The sequence below is a fragment of the Numenius arquata genome, chromosome 5, assembly GCF_964106895.1.
Source record: "Numenius arquata chromosome 5, bNumArq3.hap1.1, whole genome shotgun sequence".
In the NCBI taxonomy this organism is placed as follows: domain Eukaryota; kingdom Metazoa; phylum Chordata; class Aves; order Charadriiformes; family Scolopacidae; genus Numenius; species Numenius arquata.
The window spans coordinates 19,705,349-19,722,616 of record NC_133580.1 but is presented as its reverse complement, the minus strand read 5'-3'; the positions used below and the strand labels follow the sequence as shown (position 1 = coordinate 19,722,616).

Genomic DNA, 17,268 nt, shown 5'->3' with positions numbered 1-17,268 from the left:
TGTGTTTTAAAAGTTGTAAGTAACCCACCATTAAAAAAGAATGGTTTCATATGAACACCCACTCTTTTTTTTCTGTATGAAAACCTGCTTTTTTTTTTTTCCTATTTCCTCCATCTTCCCTCCATTTCAGTCTACTCTTTGACCAGTGTGGATGAGGAGCACCCTGTGGACATGCCCTGGCTGCCCTGCAGCCAGGAACCCGCACGCTCTCCCTGTTCCAAATCCGGCCTTTTATCAGCACATCCCTATGCCAGCCCACCTTCCAAGCCACCAAGCAGCAGGTTCCTCCCTGTGGCCTCAAGTACAGGACCTGGGAAACTCTGTGGTGTATCCAGGGTTTGCCCCAGCAGATCTGGGTAACGGACCAGTAGCCTCACCTCACTCCATCCAATTTTTTAATTAGTTAACCTGCGTGAAACCATGCTGGCTGACACAGCCCTGGTCCAAGGCTGCCTGGTATCCAAGAGGAAACATCATCTGTAGGGTCACCTTCCAAGGGATTGTGACGCCTCTTTTGGACAAAATGTGGACCACGCTATGCAGACCTTTCTATGACCAACAACATCACCTTCATAGCAATGGGAAATCCAGTGCTTTAAAGAGATCAACTGAAGTTGAACTAGTTTATTCTTGTGCCATGCTCAACCCCTAAACATAGCAGTAATATCCTATGGGGCAGAAGATGAGCCCAAGGACTGGAGTTTCCTATCAGGTTTCTTGTACACAGACGTGTTCTCTCATATAACACCCCACTGCCATTGCCAGCCTCGCCAATGGCACATTTGGGGACCTTAAATTAAAGGGTTACCCAGAATAAATAAACAAGCACTTGCACTTTGGAACTATTGACTGAGCTCCACGACCCGGACAATTTGTTAGCGAGAGGTTGGGGCAGTGGGAAGAAGATGGCAACTATCCCCCTCGTACTCTCCCTCTGCCTTCTGGGAGCGTGCCTTGCTGCCGAAAGTACAGGTGGGTTCGTTTAAAACCTAAAAAGTCCTTCACTTTTGGGTGCACGGGGTGTGGGGGTGTGTGTGTTACTGGCACAGAGGAGGGGACAGCTTGTCCCTTGACGGTGGGACAGCTTGTGCAGCCTCGTTAAGAGACGAGAGCTCGGAGGGATTGCGGCATTTCATAGCTCCTCTCTTTAAAGCTTCGGTTCTTTTCTCAGGAATGAAATAATAGCTTTTATGCTGATGTTACGCAGAATGTGTCACAGGGATTATTTTTAAGAATGGGATTTTTCTTAAATTTTTTTTGCAGCTTTTAAATTTTCAGAGCTTGATTCAGCCATTTTAGAATGCAGGCACCCACACAGAGAAGGGAAAAAAAAGGGGAGAGCGTTGCTGGTGGAGCAACATCCACACCTCTGCGTGTGCCACCCCTTTGTCCCGGAGCACAAACAAGTGCTCACAGCCATAAAACAGTCATTGGATTTGCCACTGCGAGAACCGTTTTAAGCCAAACCCAGCGTGAATTTAACAAAGACTGTAAGATGCAGCCAAAACTGCAGACAGGATAGCGGGGTTGATGGATGTAGGCAATCACATGTAGTAATGCAGGCTGTTGCTTGATTTATCTGTAGCAGCAACAGTTCCAGCAGCGGCTGGTTCACATCCAGTGTGAGTTCGTGTTTGGTGCAAGGCTGGCCTTGCTTCTTTCATTAAAACATTGCAAGTAACAGGTTAAAAAAAAAAAAAAAAAAAAAAAAGGACCTTTTAACCAAAATGTTCGCTTAGCAATGAAAAATGACTAGAACTTCATATTGGTACCACCACCTGCCCAGGGTTACCTCCTAGAAAATACAATACTCGACCAGCAGGACAAGTCTGTCCCCACATCCCCTTGGCCCAGGGACCCATCTCTCTCTCTCAGATATTGGTTCAGAAGTTGATAAGTCATGTGTGAGTATATTCTTGGTGCGAGGGTGGTTTCCATGAGCGAGTACCGTGCCTGTAACCTTCAGTTCAAATCAAGTTTAGCTTGTAAAGCAGCGTGTGGGATCAGCAAGCAACTGAGAAAGCCTAGAGGGATCCAAGGGAGGCAAAGCTGCATTCATTAAAGTGAGTTCCCTCCATTAAATGGGTTAATTGCAGCAGGTGCTTGGCGCATCCCACCAGGAAGAGATGAAGGAGAGGGTCTAACACAGCTGCATCTCTTCACACAGGGTGATGTGAAGCTGTGCCCACGTCGGGATACCCCGGCTCTAAGCACATGGAGAACCCAATAGGGCTACAAAACCAAGGAAAGCTGCTCCACCATTCATAGAATCACAGAATGGTTTGGGTTGGAAGGAACCTTAAAGCCCATGTAGTTCCAACCCCCTGCCACAGGCAGGGACATCTCCCACTAGACCAGGTTGCTCAAAGCCCTATCCAACCTGGCCTTGAACACTCCTCACTTGAGCCTTGTCTGCCCAGCCTGGGGACAAGCTGGAGGCTGCAGGCCATGCCATGGAGAGAAGGGGTAGGTCCCCTCCATGCTCCAGTGAGCCTTGTTTGGGGGTGTACCTTCATGTTCCACATGTAAACCACAACCCTGCAGCTGGAAGGGGACCGGAAACCCCCCACAGGGGCTGCAGTGTTCGAAAGAAGCCTGGCTTCTTCAGAGGTCAGTGCTTTGCCCATCAATATCTACTGCCAAACAACTAGATTGAGGTCAGGATTTGAATACACTCCTTTTCATTTTTAACCCAAACCACACCATCATGAGGAAGGCAGAGGTGCAAATTGCTGTACAATGAATAAAAGCATTGTAAAAACAATTAGTTCAGTCTCTTGGAGAGAGATCTTTAGGTGAAGGGGCTAGTTACACCGTCAGTGGCATGGCGTAAATCAGAGCAAACCACCTGGGGCTCAGGAGGGTTCAACAGAACTAATCCTCTGCCAGTCAGAGGGGCTGGGATCTGCTCTGGATGGAGAGCAGAAGTTAGCCATGAGAAGGAACCATGGGCTGGTACTTGTTCCTCATTCTTCTCTCTCCCTACCTGGCTGAGCTCCTGCTCTCCATAACCCTTAGAGGGGCCAGGCCCTCAGCGGTGTGAACCCCTTCCAGCACAGAGTCCCCAGATGAGGGTCTGTGTCCAGGGTGGCCACCAGCAGCTCCAAGAAGAGCTGCCCTACCATGCCATCTGGTGACAAAAAGGGACATGGCTGCGAGAGCTAAGAGAGGGTGGAGAGAGAGGAGAGGCTGGGGAGGCAAAGCGGCAACAATCCTCTGGGTAAATAATGTCTTTTTTGGAGCTGTGGGATGGGAGAAAAGTGCTCAGCAGAGATGGGAGTCTCCAAGAGGTGGGTGAGGAGCAAACCGTGCCGGATAGCTTTCATAGAATCATAGCATGGTTTGGGTTGGAAGGGACGTTAAAGATCACCTAGTTCCAACCCTGCCATGGGGAGGTTGCTGCTGTTGACCCTGCTGATGGGACGCGCAGCCCTGCTGGGAGAGCATTCATGGTAGCACCATGACAGGACTGCATGTCCTTGTGCCCCTCACCAGGCAGCCACCACGGGAAGGCTGGTGGCCACCATGGACATCCTACCTAGACCAGGAGTCCCTGCAGCGCCAGCAGCTCTCTGCTGGTGGTTTCTGACCAGGAGCTTGGTCAGAAGTTGAAGGTGGATAGATGCACACCACCTCATTGACATGACCTGGCCCAGGGGGTGAGGAGGGCTCATGCCACCCTTCCTGCCAGCACAAAACAGTGATACCCGGGCACATGGGCAAAGGCAAGGTGCAGGGGAGAGAAGAAAATGGCTCACAGCTTCTAAGGGCCACAGCTGCAGACGCAAATGGCCTTTCAGGGCCAAAATAGGCAGAGACAGTTAAAGCAGGACAATTTCTGTATCCAAACAAGGCGTCACCAAGCAGCAGCATGAAAAGGCCTATTATTTTCCCCTCTCAAATAGCTTATTCCGATCCCTGCATCTATGACAGGAGACACTCACACCATCTGCTTTAGGGTATTTTAAGCATCAAACTTCCGAGCTCCTAATCAGCCTGTCACCATCAGTCATTTCTGTCTATTGTCTACCTTGACTCTTGGTTCTCCAAGATTTGATCCTCTGGATTGCACTTAAGTTAGACACCGAAGAAACCTCAAGTAGATGAAAACGGTCCTGGAACGTCCCTGGCCTTGGGGCAACGAGAGGGGCAAACGGATGGAAAAGGCTTGCTTTTTGGGACAACAGGGCCCTGACAGCCCTGGCTGCATCCCACCATGGCACGTGCTCCTCCCTAGCCCCTCTTTCTTTTCAAATCGCAGTCTTCATCGAGAGCAAAGAGGCGAGCTCGGTTCTGCAGAGGCGAAGGCGAGCCAATTCAAACAGACTGGAAGAGGTTATTCCTGGGAACCTTGAGAGAGAGTGCATAGAGGAAAAATGCAGCTATGAAGAAGCCCGAGAGGTGTTTGAAAACACAGAGAAAACAGTGAGTATCGCTGAGGCAAAAAGGCAACACCTCGTTCCCTCCCTCTCCCCCCCAGCCCGCTCCTTTACGAGCCTCTTGGGTGAACAGCAAGGGGAAAACCTGCAGGGGCCAAGCGCAGCATCTATCGTGTTTTATTCTCATTTGTGATCCGTCAGTTGGGCTGGGGAACTGCTTTAAAGGTTTGTTGGTCACCACTGGGATTATGGAGGTGGTTGTTTTCCTGCCAGTCTTTTGCTTTATCTTTGGAGTCATCCCTTTACTACTTCAGTCAGGCAGTGCCTAGAAATTAGAAATCAAAGGAAACCTTTTTTTTTTTTTTTCTCTTTTTTTCTTTTCCCTTTGCAGATGGAGTTTTGGAAAACATACATTGGTAAGAGCTGCTTTCTTCATGTCCAAATGCATAATAGTCATCTCTCAGTGCATAAGCAGCAGATGTTTATTGAAACAAATGTATTCCAGCATTCAGAAACCATGTTATGACAGAGCTAGGCAGAGTCATGCACCCTAAATCCTGCAGCCACCCAGCCTGGGACTGCCCCAGTTATAGAAAAATTGCAAGTAAAAAAAAAAAAAAAAAAAAAAACACCAACCAAAAAAACCCACTAAACCCCAAACAAAAAACCACAAAGCCCTCCAAAAAAAACTTGCCATTTTCTTTGTTCAAGCAGGTTTTTTTTTTTTGAACAAACTTCCAAAACCTCACAGAACAAAACCAGTTCACACAGACCACTGGATCTGCTGAGCCCAGGTCATGCTCTGGGCTTCTATTTTCAGCCGTGGTATAGAGCAAAACACGACAGGGATAATTAACACCCCTTCAGTGAACAGCAAATGCTCTGCCCTCGAGCAGGGACCTCCAGATAAGGCACAGCCTCGTGCAAGCCCAGCGTGAATCCCTAGAAACGCCATATTAAAGTGGAGCCTAAACATGATCACAGCAAACAGCTGTTTGCAATCCACACCAGTGGTCCCAAACCCTGGCTGCTCCACCAGTTTCTTTCCACCATGTATTTTTTTTTCCCCCCCTCTCAGCCTCCATCCCCGGCAACTCCTCAGTCCCTCACCAAAAAGATTTCAATGCCCACTGGAACATCTGAAACTGATTTTAAGGACATTTCAATAAATGAACCACTTCGTAGATTGGCGAAGTGCCCAGAACATCTCACTAAAAAGCCTTAAATTATTCAGATTATTCAGTCCAGACTATAAAATAAAAAAGTTACATTTGCACGGTAGGGCTCCGAAAAACCAGCCGGTGAAACTCAACACTGCGTTTTTTTCCCTGCCACTGTAACCGATTAGCTCTTCAAAAACAATGAATGCCATGTATTCCCCTATCACCCAAAGTGCCTGGTTTACCTTTCAGCTCACAAGCTGCTGTTCCAGGGGAGCTCACCCCTTGCACAGCACCCAAGTGGTACCGAGCCCCGATTGCCCTCACCAGGCATCAACAGCAGCCACGAGGAAAATAAAAGCCCTGACATACAAAGAAAAATCTAGATGAGTTAACAGTAATACAAGACTTAGAAAGAAAGAGCGATAACCGAGGATCTCAATCCCAATACACAAAGGGGTCTCCGAACCCAAGGCCTAAACCTTCAGAGAACAAAGATGGTAGCGTTAAACTAATTCGGATCAGGAAATCCTAGCCACTCTTGGGGAAGCAAACCTTCCAACTTTGTCTGTCTAACTTAGCCAAGACACGAGGTCACGTTGAGATGTGGCATGAGGAGATGTGACTGAAGAGGAGTTCTGCTGAAAGGAGCAGAATTAACCCACATGGGATGGGGCACATCACTGGGACCCCGCTGCTGGTGTTACCCCAGCGCTGACGTTGTCTGTTGTGCACTTGGGCACTTATTTTCCATCACAAAGAAGGAAGGAGTGTAGTCTATTGCTCGTCTTTAACAGGAGGCTTGCCCAGAGCAAGGCTCCAGCGCTTGGTGGGCACCAGCCGTGGTGGACACTTAACGTTTGTTAATTCTGCTGTCTTCTCTCCAAGATGGAGATCAGTGCGACCCCAATCCATGCAAAAATGGAGCCACTTGCAAGGACGCAGTAAGTTCCTACGTGTGCTGGTGCCCGCCTGGGTACGATGGCAGAAACTGTGAGATAGGTACGTACTTGGTTGTTCTGCCCTACTAGAAATCCTATCAGCTCAAAGCGGGCCTAGAGCTTCGTCCTTCTAGAGGGCTGCTTCAGACACGTTTTGCCTTGCTGTAATTCACATGAATGTGCAAATTCAGCCTGTTGGCAACGGGATTACCGGGGAACATGCCTGGGGACAGAGGACCGGATGTCCCTGTCCTCTCCTGCCCCTGGTGGAGCCCCAGCTCCACCTCTGCCCAGCACCCAGATGCCTGCTCTTACGCAGGGTTCAACAGAGACTCAGGCTCAAGGTCTTTTGTTCGCGTTGTGGCTGCCAGCACAAATGTTGACACAGAGACCTTCCTTTATCTCCCCAGAACGAGCCTTTCCGGGGCTGCTCATCAATCAGGGGTGACGTGCTCACCCGCTGAGAGCAAGAGTTTTCCACCCAACCCCATGGGCCACCCCCCCCCCCCCCCCCGCCGTGCTCCCACTCTTCCTCCCCATTTCCCACCCCAGGCTGGGGGGCAGGTGCTGGGCAAGATTATCGCAGCCTCCTCTCAATGACACTCCGCTAGATTCATAATTATAATTATCACCAGCGACCTTGATTCCGAAGGCAAACAAAAGGCAAATATTTTCCTGATGGCTTGAGGAGTTTATGAAAACCAAACAGCTGATAATTTAAGCAAGAGGGATATTCAGCTCTTATATTTATAATATAATCAGGGGCTGTGCGACTCGCATAATGTGCTAGACTCACTGCACTAATAAAAGATTCCCTTTCTAGTTGTGCTTCTGCTCTGGCAAGAGAGGAGTGTACGTTAAAAAGAGCATTTCAAAGCTGCATCAAATTTAAATAGTCTCATTGCAGATTTTTCGTGGAAGTGAGACAGGAACAAAAATAGAGCTAGAAGTGAGGCGTGAAAAGGAGCTCTGTAAAAATAGTAAATGATGGCATTAAAATGGCTACAGGAAGGGAGGTGTCCTTGAGGAAGTAGGAGTGGAGTTAGTCTACTGTGAAGTTATTTGAAAACTCACTGAGAATTAAAAGGGCGTCTGTGGATTAGTGGTTTCCCACCTCCAAGAGATGGTGTTCCCACCACAGAGCAGTGCGAGGTAGGGTGGAAGAAGACACACAGAAGTCACGGGAATCTCTCCATGCCTCAGGATGGGGCCCATTTCACCAAACATCCTACAGAAATGGGACTCCTATGTCAGGAAGAACATATGGCTTTGCTCAAGGTTTCAAAATCAGAGCCCAGCAACCATCCCAGGACAAAGCCCTTCTTGGGTTCGGGGTTTGCTCCACCAGCATCCCCACGGGGCTGGATTGCCGTAAGCATGAAGCAGGGGGGAGGAAAGCAGCACAACGGTGGGGAAATCACATGGCTTGTAACCAAATATTTGCAGGAGCCCTTTACGGTCAGGCTGCCAGATTTCAGGCAGCACGCAGCTGTTGGAGGCAGGAGGAGCCTGCACCAGGACCTCTCCCAGGGCCGTTCCTCAACCTGCCTTCTCAAAGAGGTGCCTGGAGCTCCTTCATTCCAAGCAGGGGTATGACTTGGAAGGAGGACACTCTCCTTGCAAACAAGCACATGTTTTCCATAGTCTGGAACAACCGGAGTGGGTTATAGGCTGAGGCCAAAGGCCCAAGTCCCAACAAACCTCTAGCCGGTTGTATTTCAGAAGGGCTTCCACTGTTTCATTTCAATTTCTTTCAGACTTCACTTGTGCGATTAAAAATGGAGGCTGCAAGCACTTTTGCAGGCACGACCCGCCGCGGAAAGTTGTGTGTTCCTGCGCTTCTGGCTACAGGCTTCACGAAGACGGAAAGTCCTGTGAACCTACAGGTTAACTTTTAAAGTGTTTTTAAGAGATTTGGGTGAAAGTTTCTAAGGTCCTGTCCTGGATTTAGGCACATGAATCACACAGAAATGCAATATCCAGCCTTCTTTTCCTGCTCAGCAAATGTAAAGAGCCCAACCCTGCACTTTCCCAACAGCAGATGTGGGGTCAGGTTTGAAGGACATGATTTAACCACCCCTTTTTTATCCTGGGTGGGTGGAGAAGGAGGGTAGTTGTCCAGGAAATTGTTCACAAGGCAAATGCTCATTTCAGATGGCTGCTCAGACAGGCGCCTCTACCACTTGCAGCCATCTTATATGTCTAGATATGGATCAGTAGTTTTCTGGGGGCAGAAGTGTGATGTTCAGCTACACCAGCATATGCACTGGTGTCCATCCAGCCAGAGTTCACTCCCATGTTCTTCCAAGAGGAGCTACTGTTTAATTACTGATCCTACACTGAGGATGCTCTGGGTTTTTTTCAGAACAAAAGACAATCTTTCTTACTGTAAATTCCCCTGATGGCCCGTTTCATGGCTGGCCATCACGCAGTGCCTTGTAATTCCCCAAGCTGGGTGGAAACAAAGGAAGCTTTGTGGTGGTGCTGTCCTCCCAACAGTGTGTATCTACACACAAAGACCCTACGCAGGAGCTAGACCCTGTGGTTTAGCTGTGGTATTGAGAGTGGTGGAGGAGAAATGCATGGCTTGAGGTTGCAACTCCATAAAGGGATAAAGAATAGCTGGTTCTTGTTATATTCCCCAATTTTACCTGGCTCCCAGGCTGTTACACCCTCTCTAACTACACCCACACATGCAATCCCAACCCACCACAACACGGCAAGTTAATTGGGCATGAACATCTCTCTCAGAAGCACCTGGCAGAGGAAAGAGGAGATGGAGTAGAGAAATATTTTGTCATGTAAGGTCAATTTAACATCTGATGCTGTCATCTTTTTAACACCTGAGAGTACCAGATCTGCACACCTAAGCCAGTACTCATGCACCCACACGGGTGAGTTGGTTTCTGAAGGTCTGATAGCTACAGCCAGGAACAATTTCAGCTACTAAAAATGCTGACTTTCAGCAACCACTGTAGGAAGTACCTTAGTCCAGGAGTCCTTCTGTTAATGGAGATCATTAAGAGCTCGGGTCTGTGTTGCCCAACACACCGTATCGTTTTCACTGGACCAGAAAGTTTTACTGTTAGCAATAAGATCATCTTTCAGGTTGGGTAATTGCCCTTCCTGCAAAAGCTTAGCTTTTGTTGGCTCTGAAACCTTCATTTCCTAGCCTAACCTCATGGGTGGCACTTTCTATCACTCAACACTTATTTAAGCCCCGGTCCTATAGCGGACAGTTTAAAAAAAAAAAAATATGAAGTCTCAGTAGGCCACACTTAGATCTGATTTTACACTAATGTTTGTTTGCATAGTGCTGTCAAAAGCTTTTCAGATGAAAGACAATGCCTGATGCTATTTACTATTTTGACTGCCACCGTCAGCAGGAATTTGGCACGCACTGCATAGGGGAGAGACAGGAAGAGCTCGTCTGAAGCGAGCCTGCAGTTGAGATCTTCATTAACAGAGAAAATCTACAACTCCAGAAAGGGTTTATTAATGTTTTCCTCACCTTGGTGCCAAGCAGGATTATCTGTACAATTGGCAGATCTGATTTCCTGCCCTCTCCCAGCTGGACTTTTGTTGTACTGGAGTTACTTGCTGTAGAAATGTCAGCCAAGCGCCCGGCCGCCCCCCGCAGCAAACCTCCCGGGTATGTCCCTCCACATCCCGCCGAATACAGGCGCCGCTGCACCCTCCCGTCAGGCACATCCTCTCTCTCACCACCTTTCTTCTTTTTAAAAGCTGTTCAGGTGTCATTTCTACAGCCCAGAAGCAATGCACGCTTTTGCTGCTCTTACGTATTTGTATACTTTGAGCATATTTTGCTGCTCTTACATATGACACATTTGCTCTCTACAACTCCCTGAAAGGAGGGTGTAGCCGGGGGGGGTCGGTCTCTTCTCCCAAGGAACAGGTGAAAGGACAAGAGGAAATGGCCTCAAGTTGCGCCAGGGGAGGATTAGGATGGATATTAGGAAAAAATTTTAAACTGAAAGGGTTATTACGCATTGGAACAGGCTGCCCAGGGAAGGGGTGGAGTCACCATCCCTGCAGGCATCTAGAAGCCGGACAGACGTGGTGCTGAGGGACATGGTTTAGTGATGGTTTTTGTCAGTGTTGGGTTGATGGTCGGACTCGACCTGAAAGGTCCCTTCCACCCTGGACAATTATATGATTCTATGAACTTACGATATATCACCTTCACTGGGGCTCCCGTGTCGGTCCTCAAACAGGGTGCTGAGACAAGGCAACATCTGCCTCCTCACCTACTCCCTGGATCGCTGTAACCCTCAGCGTGATGCCCAGCCAGTCATAACCATGACCTTTTCTCTCCCAGTGCCATATCCCTGCGGGAGGATCACAGCTCCCGAAGCCAAGAGCAAGCTCACCCGTGCCATAAACACCTTTGAGCACTGGAACACCACCGCCATCGACCACGATGATGCTCATGACGAGGAGCTTGACAACATCACGGAAACCAGCACTGCCGCCAGCGCCGCCACCCCCACCACGAAAATCACCCCGATAATTAAGACGGGCACCCGGGTTGTGGGTGGATCAGACAGCATGAGAGGAGAGGTGCCTTGGCAGGTACTCGTGATTTCTGCGGCTCTCCTGTAACCCCAGCAATCGCTCTGTCTGCTCATTTCCTTCCGAACGCAGGATCATCTTCCTTCTACATACCCAAAGGGTACAGCTTCTTTCTGTACAGTTTTATGCCCCAGCAACAAAACTTTTGAGCAATAGCAACAGATTCCCCAGTAGTCCATGAATTTACCAAGGTTAAGCCAAGGGCGGAGGAACGGGAGCTTTGCAAGGCACAGGTTTGCAAGGAACAGTGCAGTTCATTTTTTGGCTCCATCAGTTTCAACAGATCCATGACAATTTATACCAACAAAGGATCTGTCCTTGTATGACATCTACCAAATCCAACTTGTGACATGCGAGTCATCTCTCCCACACCAAAAGTGACATTGCAAAAGGGGGAGGGGGGCTGCAAAGAAACCCCCTCCAACCCACCCTTCTGCAAATACTTTTAAATTGTTCTCAAAAGGAAAGGTAGCTCCTGGCTTGGATCTTTTTCGAACTCATCTACTGCCCTTAAACTCTACTCTGGCTTCAGTGAGCCCAGAAATCTCAGTGGCTGAGAGTGGAAAATAATGAATTCAGATGAGGTTTTAGGAATGGCCATACCACTGCCTGAGACGCGCAGGGTTTTCTGGCACAGCCTGTTGTGGGACAAGCTACAGGTGATGATGGGACCCACCATGTGGCCACAGAGAGTCAGGAGGAGAACCAGCAAGTTAAACATGAGAAATTAGTATCCATAAAGCAAGTAAACTCACACACTACAAGCCCACCAAGTCTGGCTAGTTGGCTGTGTTTATGGAGACTTGCCTCACCAGGGACCTGCTGGAAAAAAAGTCTTGGTGTCCCTTTTGCCAGCTGGCAAGTGAAGATGCTCAGCCTGCTGGGATGCAGGGAGCAGCCAGGAGGGATGCGACATTCCCCTGGGGCTTGGGGGTGGTTGTGGGGCTCAGATCCCACCAAAGGGCTTTATAAACCCTGTCCCTGTCTCCTCCCTGGCTGCTCCACGGGTATTCTGGCACCCGCAGCCACCCGTGGGCTCTGGGCTCAGCGGCAGCAGTCGCCACCGGCAGCCTGCGCTGCCCTCCCGTGGCCAGCCGCTCATCACCGTGGGCTAGCTGCATCCTCTTCCTTAAGGATACCGAACTCCTTAAAGTGCAGCCTCTAACGAGGCATCAAACGAGTAAATCCGTGGGAAGTAGGAGCAGAGAGACGGTGGCGAGCCACCTCACGTGAAAGGAAGGAAACGGGTGAATTATAAAGAAATCCTTCTTTTAAACACAGTCCACCAAGTCAGCTGATAATGTCATTACAAGTTTTAGCATAAGGGATGTCCTGGCTGGTGCCCCATAAGTACTGAGGCAGTTCGATGCCCAAATGAAATGGGTAGTTAAGATTTTTGTCCCTAGTTAACTAGTTAAGATCTAATCACCGGCAAAACACTTTTAGGAGGTGAGTGTGGAAGCTCTTGTAATTCAGCTGCTCTGAGTGTTAGCTGAGGTTTGTATTTGGGGCTGTTGGCCCTCCCAGCCTGGCAGCAGAGGGAGGATGGCAATGGGGCACTAACACATGTGTGGGGCAGTGTTGGCCACCCCCTGTGACACAGCAGGGGACCGAGGGGCAGGGACCCCCCTGAAGGGCAGCGCCTCTGGCAGCACTGGGCCTGTAGAACCTAAACACAGCCGGTCCCATAGCCAAAGAAAAACCCTGCATCCCACGCTTATTCCCCACTGATTTGCACAAACCCATGGATGTGTTTTCCTTTTGCTCCCACAGATCCACCTGGTGAACAGCCATGGGGTGGGCTTCTGTGGCGCGTCCATCATCAATGAGAAGTGGTTGGTGACGGCAGCCCACTGCCTGCAGCCAGGTGACAACGTCATGGCGGTGGCAGGTGAGCACCTAGGGTGGCATTGGACCAGCAGGGGGGACAAGGGGCGTGGGGCAGGGCTTGCACTGGCCAGGCACGAGGCGTTGCACAGAACCCTGGGACCCACACCACCACGATGGGGGGCAACGTGGAACAAGTTGCTTTGGGACACTGAGGCCCCAGTTGCAGGTTGAAGTAGTTCAGCAGCCTGGTCTCTGTAGGTGCCACCACCTCTGGTGGGAACAAAGAGCTGGGTCTGGCCTTGGTCCCAAAGCCACAGAGCCTCTGGACCATCTTGCAAACACAGCTCAACCTGACCACAGGCACGGTCACCTGAGAACCCCAGGCTGCTTAAAAGCCTGGTGGACTTCAGTTAAAATGCTGCTTCAAAGAATGGTTTGGGTTGGAAGGCACCTTAAAGACCATCTCGTTCCAGCCCCCTGCCCTGGGCAGGGACACCTCCCACCACACCAGGTTGCTCAAAGACCCATCCAACCTGGCCTTGAACCCCTCCAGGGATGGGGCAGCCACAGCTTCTCTGGGCAACCTGGGCCAGGGTCTCACCACCTTCAGAGGGAAAGATTTCTTCCCGAGATCTAATCTAAACTCTCCTCTTTCAGTTTGAAGCCATTACCCCTAGTCCTATTACTACATGACCTTGTAAAAAGTCCCTCTCCAGCTTCACGAGCTGGTGTGATGGATTTTTATCTCTGCTGGTCACATAGGACCTCACTAGTGATTCTTGGGGGTCACACTAAGTTTTCACGCAACTCTCAGAGCACGGATTTGTGTGGCTGGTGCAAGAGGGGCACCAGTAGCCTGCCTAGAGAAGATGACTACTTTTGCTTCTATCTTCTTTAGAAGTAAATAGAATTTCTGGATTGAAGTAGAGAGATGGGGCTGGCACGTGAGGAACTGTGCTTTTTCATCGGGGGTTCTGGGAAGTTAGACAGGGACAACGTGGTTGGATCACACCGCAAGTGATGCTGCTACTTTACAAAACAAACATCATCTCTGCTTGAAAAAAAAAAAAAAAATGATGTTTCCCCCCAACTTGTGGTACCCAGCGGTTCTCCAGCCTGCTGATAACTCAGCGCGCGGCCTCGGCAAACGTCACGGTGCCACATTTCACAGCTGCGGCAGAATCAGCTTCCCCAAATTGCTTGTTTCTGCCCTGTATGAGTATCTAGTGCAGGAGGGTTACAGCTGACAGGGACAGGAGGGGAACGCTGATAGGGTTAGTCATTGCTACAACCAGCACCGAGAGGAGGCGCGGAAGAGTCATGCTTTCTGTTTAAACACTATGAAATAGTGACAAAAATGACATTCTACGCGAGCCTTGAAGCGTTTTCTCTAAAGAAATAAGCTCATCAAGAGGGCTCCGGCTGCAGCTTCACCTTCCATGTTAACACAGACAAGCTTCAGGCCAGACCCTGGAGACCAAGTGCTATGGGGCTGGGCACCACCTGATGGGGGTCACAGCATTTTTTGCTGTCTACTTTCAGGCAGTTTTGCTGGAAAGCCCAGCCCAAAGCCCAGCCTTGCACCCGCTAAGGTGAGAAAGCACAAGATGCCCTGGGCAAAACCAGTCTACCCCCCCAAAAAACACATTTCCACCAGGGCAGAGGTTTGGCATTTGCTGCATCTGCACCAAGCTGCCTCTCCTTTCAGGCTCTCTCCTGCATGTCACACACCACCCCTCCGTTTAGGGTACGTTATCAGCCAGCTCCCCTTCCACTACCTTCACACCGTTGGGTTGCCAGGGCAGGATTTTGGACCGGCCATAAGTCAAGAAACCAAAAACATGATTTTGTAGGGCTTCAGGCACTGTTGAAATTGCGCCTGCACCATACGCAGTGCACGGGCAACATCCGATTCCTTCACATCCATTCACGCTAAGTGTTCAGCTTTGTCTGTGACATCCTAGGAGGCCCCAAAATCAAGAGCAGGGGGTGGAAGAAGCACTCCCCTCCCCTATCCTTTGCCTCTCCACTTTCCTCCCTGAAGCATGTTTCCAGGTTCCCGGCAATAGTAAGCAGCCGTAGACGCAAGAAAAAAAAAAAAAACCACCTTCTGAAAGTCTCCCCCACATCTGTCTTGCACCGACACCGTAGAAACGCAGCCTGCGAGGGAGCTGACGTTCACACTCTGCTGCAAAAAAAAAACCAACCCCACCAACCCTGGCAGAGCACGGCAGCAGCACCAGCCACCAAAGCCGCCTTCATCAGGCATTAACGAAGAGAGAAATCTGCCTCACCTCTCTCGCCGGGCTCCCTGCCGCTCCTCGCCGGCAGACGCGGCAGACACAGGACACTGCCAGGGCCAGGAGCGCTGCAGATGTTTGTTTAGAGGAGACGGTGTGTTCTGGAGATTAGAGCAGAGCGTGGAGCGGTACCGCAGCAGGGGTTAAACGCACCCTGAGGCTCTGGGGCTGCGAGAAAAGTCATCCTGCTCCAGAGCCCTCAGCACACCCGGTTCCCGGGCAGGAGAGGAGGTTCGGCTGCAGGCAGAGCCAAAGGCTGCTCATTCACCAACCTGAGACCACAGAACGTTTTCCCTTCCCTCTACCTGTTACACAAGCCAGGAGGGGAGGTAACGGGCTGCTGGCAACTCAATCACAGGAGCCTGGAGCCAGCTGAGCCTCCTGAGGGCAGCAGGGACGAGGGGCACCTGTGAGCATTGGGGCGGGGGTGGCATTTCATACCCCCCTGCCCTCCCATTTGTGCGGTTTTGGAAAAGGCAAGGTCAGGTTTCTCTTCACTAATTTATTTTGAACTAAGATTTTTAATTAGAATCATAGAATGGTTAGAGTTGGAAGGGACCTTAAAGATCATCGAGTTCCAGCCCCCCTGCCATGGCCAGGGACACCTCCCACCAGACCAGGTTGCTCAAAGCCCCATCCAGCCTGGTCTTGAACCCCTCCAGGGATGGGGCAGCCACAGCTTCTCTGGGCAACCTGGGCCAGGGTCTCACCACCCTCACAGCAAAGAATTTCTTCCTAATGTCTAATGTCAATCTCCCCTCTTTCAATTTAAAACCATCACCCCTTGTCCTATGCCTACACTCCCTGATAGAGTCCCTCCCCATCTCTCCTGTAGACCCCTTCAGGTACTGGAAGGCCACTTTAAGGTCTCCTTGGAGCCTTCTCTTCTCCAGGCTGAACAACCCCAGCTCTCTCAGCCTGTCTTCATAGGGGAGGTGCTCCATCCCTCTGATCATTTTTGTGGCCCTCCGCTGGACCCGTTCCAACAGGTCCATGTCCTTCCTGTGTTGAGGACTTTCTAGAGGCTTTCCCCCTTTTGGTGCTAGGGCAACATCCCCTTTAAATAGGTGTGAGGGTGCTAAATCCCAAGAACAGCCACGTTGTGACTAACCTTGGCAAAAGCATCTGGGCCTTTGCCACTTGATCAGTCGGTGCCACATCTGGGGGTCCAGGTCCTGCTGGCTGCGGGGACCACAGAGGTGCTGCCGTGGGGGAACTTCCAACACCTTTGACGAGGAGCAAGCAGCCTTGTTGGCACCAGGCTCAGAGCTTCCCGAAGGCTGGGATGTGCGGTGATCATCCCTTTGCAACCACCATCAGGGTGGTGTCCCACTGTGGTGGCATGCCCAGGGCACAGTCACTGGTCCAGCCATGGTGCCCGAGCCACGCTTGTTTCCACAGGTGAATACAACACCAACGAGGAAGACAACACAGAGCAGTGGCGTAAGGTGGTGAAAATCCTTCCCCACCCCACGTACAACGCCACCATCAACAAGCACCACAACGACATCGCCCTCCTGGAGCTGGACCAGCCGCTCAGCTTCAACAGCTACGTCACCCCCATCTGTGTCGGCAACCGGGAGTTCACCAACGCCCTGCTGAAGCTGGGGATGGGGACGGTGAGCGGCTGGGGCAGCACGCTCTTCCGCGGCCGGCCGGCCACCGTCCTCCAGATTCTCAAGGTGCCTTTCGTCGACCGGCCGACCTGCCTGAAGAGCACCTCCACCACCATCCTGCAGAACATGTTCTGCGCCGGCTTCTCAGCTGGGGGCAGTGACACCTGCGGGGGGGACAGCGGAGGACCCTACACCACCGAGATCGAGGGCACCTGGTTCCTCACGGGGATCACCAGCTGGGGTGAGGAATGTGCCAAGCCAGGCAAATACGGCATCTACACCAGGGTGTCCAAGTACCTGAAGTGGATAAAGGACATCACAAAGGTTTAACTAACCACCGGGAGTTTCTGCCAAGCTGGGGATGGACTGGTTCGTTGAAAAGAGACCATAGCAACCTCTGTGTGCTTTTCAGAAATTGTTGTGTTTTAATAAAAGTTCCTAAATGAACT

At 50.6% G+C, this 17,268-nt stretch overlaps 1 protein-coding gene across 1 annotated transcript; it reads left to right on the top strand.

Moving 5' to 3' along the window:
• Positions 1-905: 905 nt before the first annotated feature.
• Positions 906-17,149, top strand: F9 (coagulation factor IX). The gene is made up of 8 exons (XM_074147532.1): positions 906-972; positions 4,262-4,425; positions 4,771-4,795; positions 6,428-6,541; positions 8,238-8,366; positions 10,820-11,073; positions 12,847-12,964; positions 16,605-17,149. Exons 1-8 carry the CDS (start codon positions 906-908, stop codon positions 17,147-17,149), a joined length of 1,416 nt encoding a protein of 471 aa, XP_074003633.1.
• The last annotated feature ends 119 nt before the right edge of the window (positions 17,150-17,268 follow it).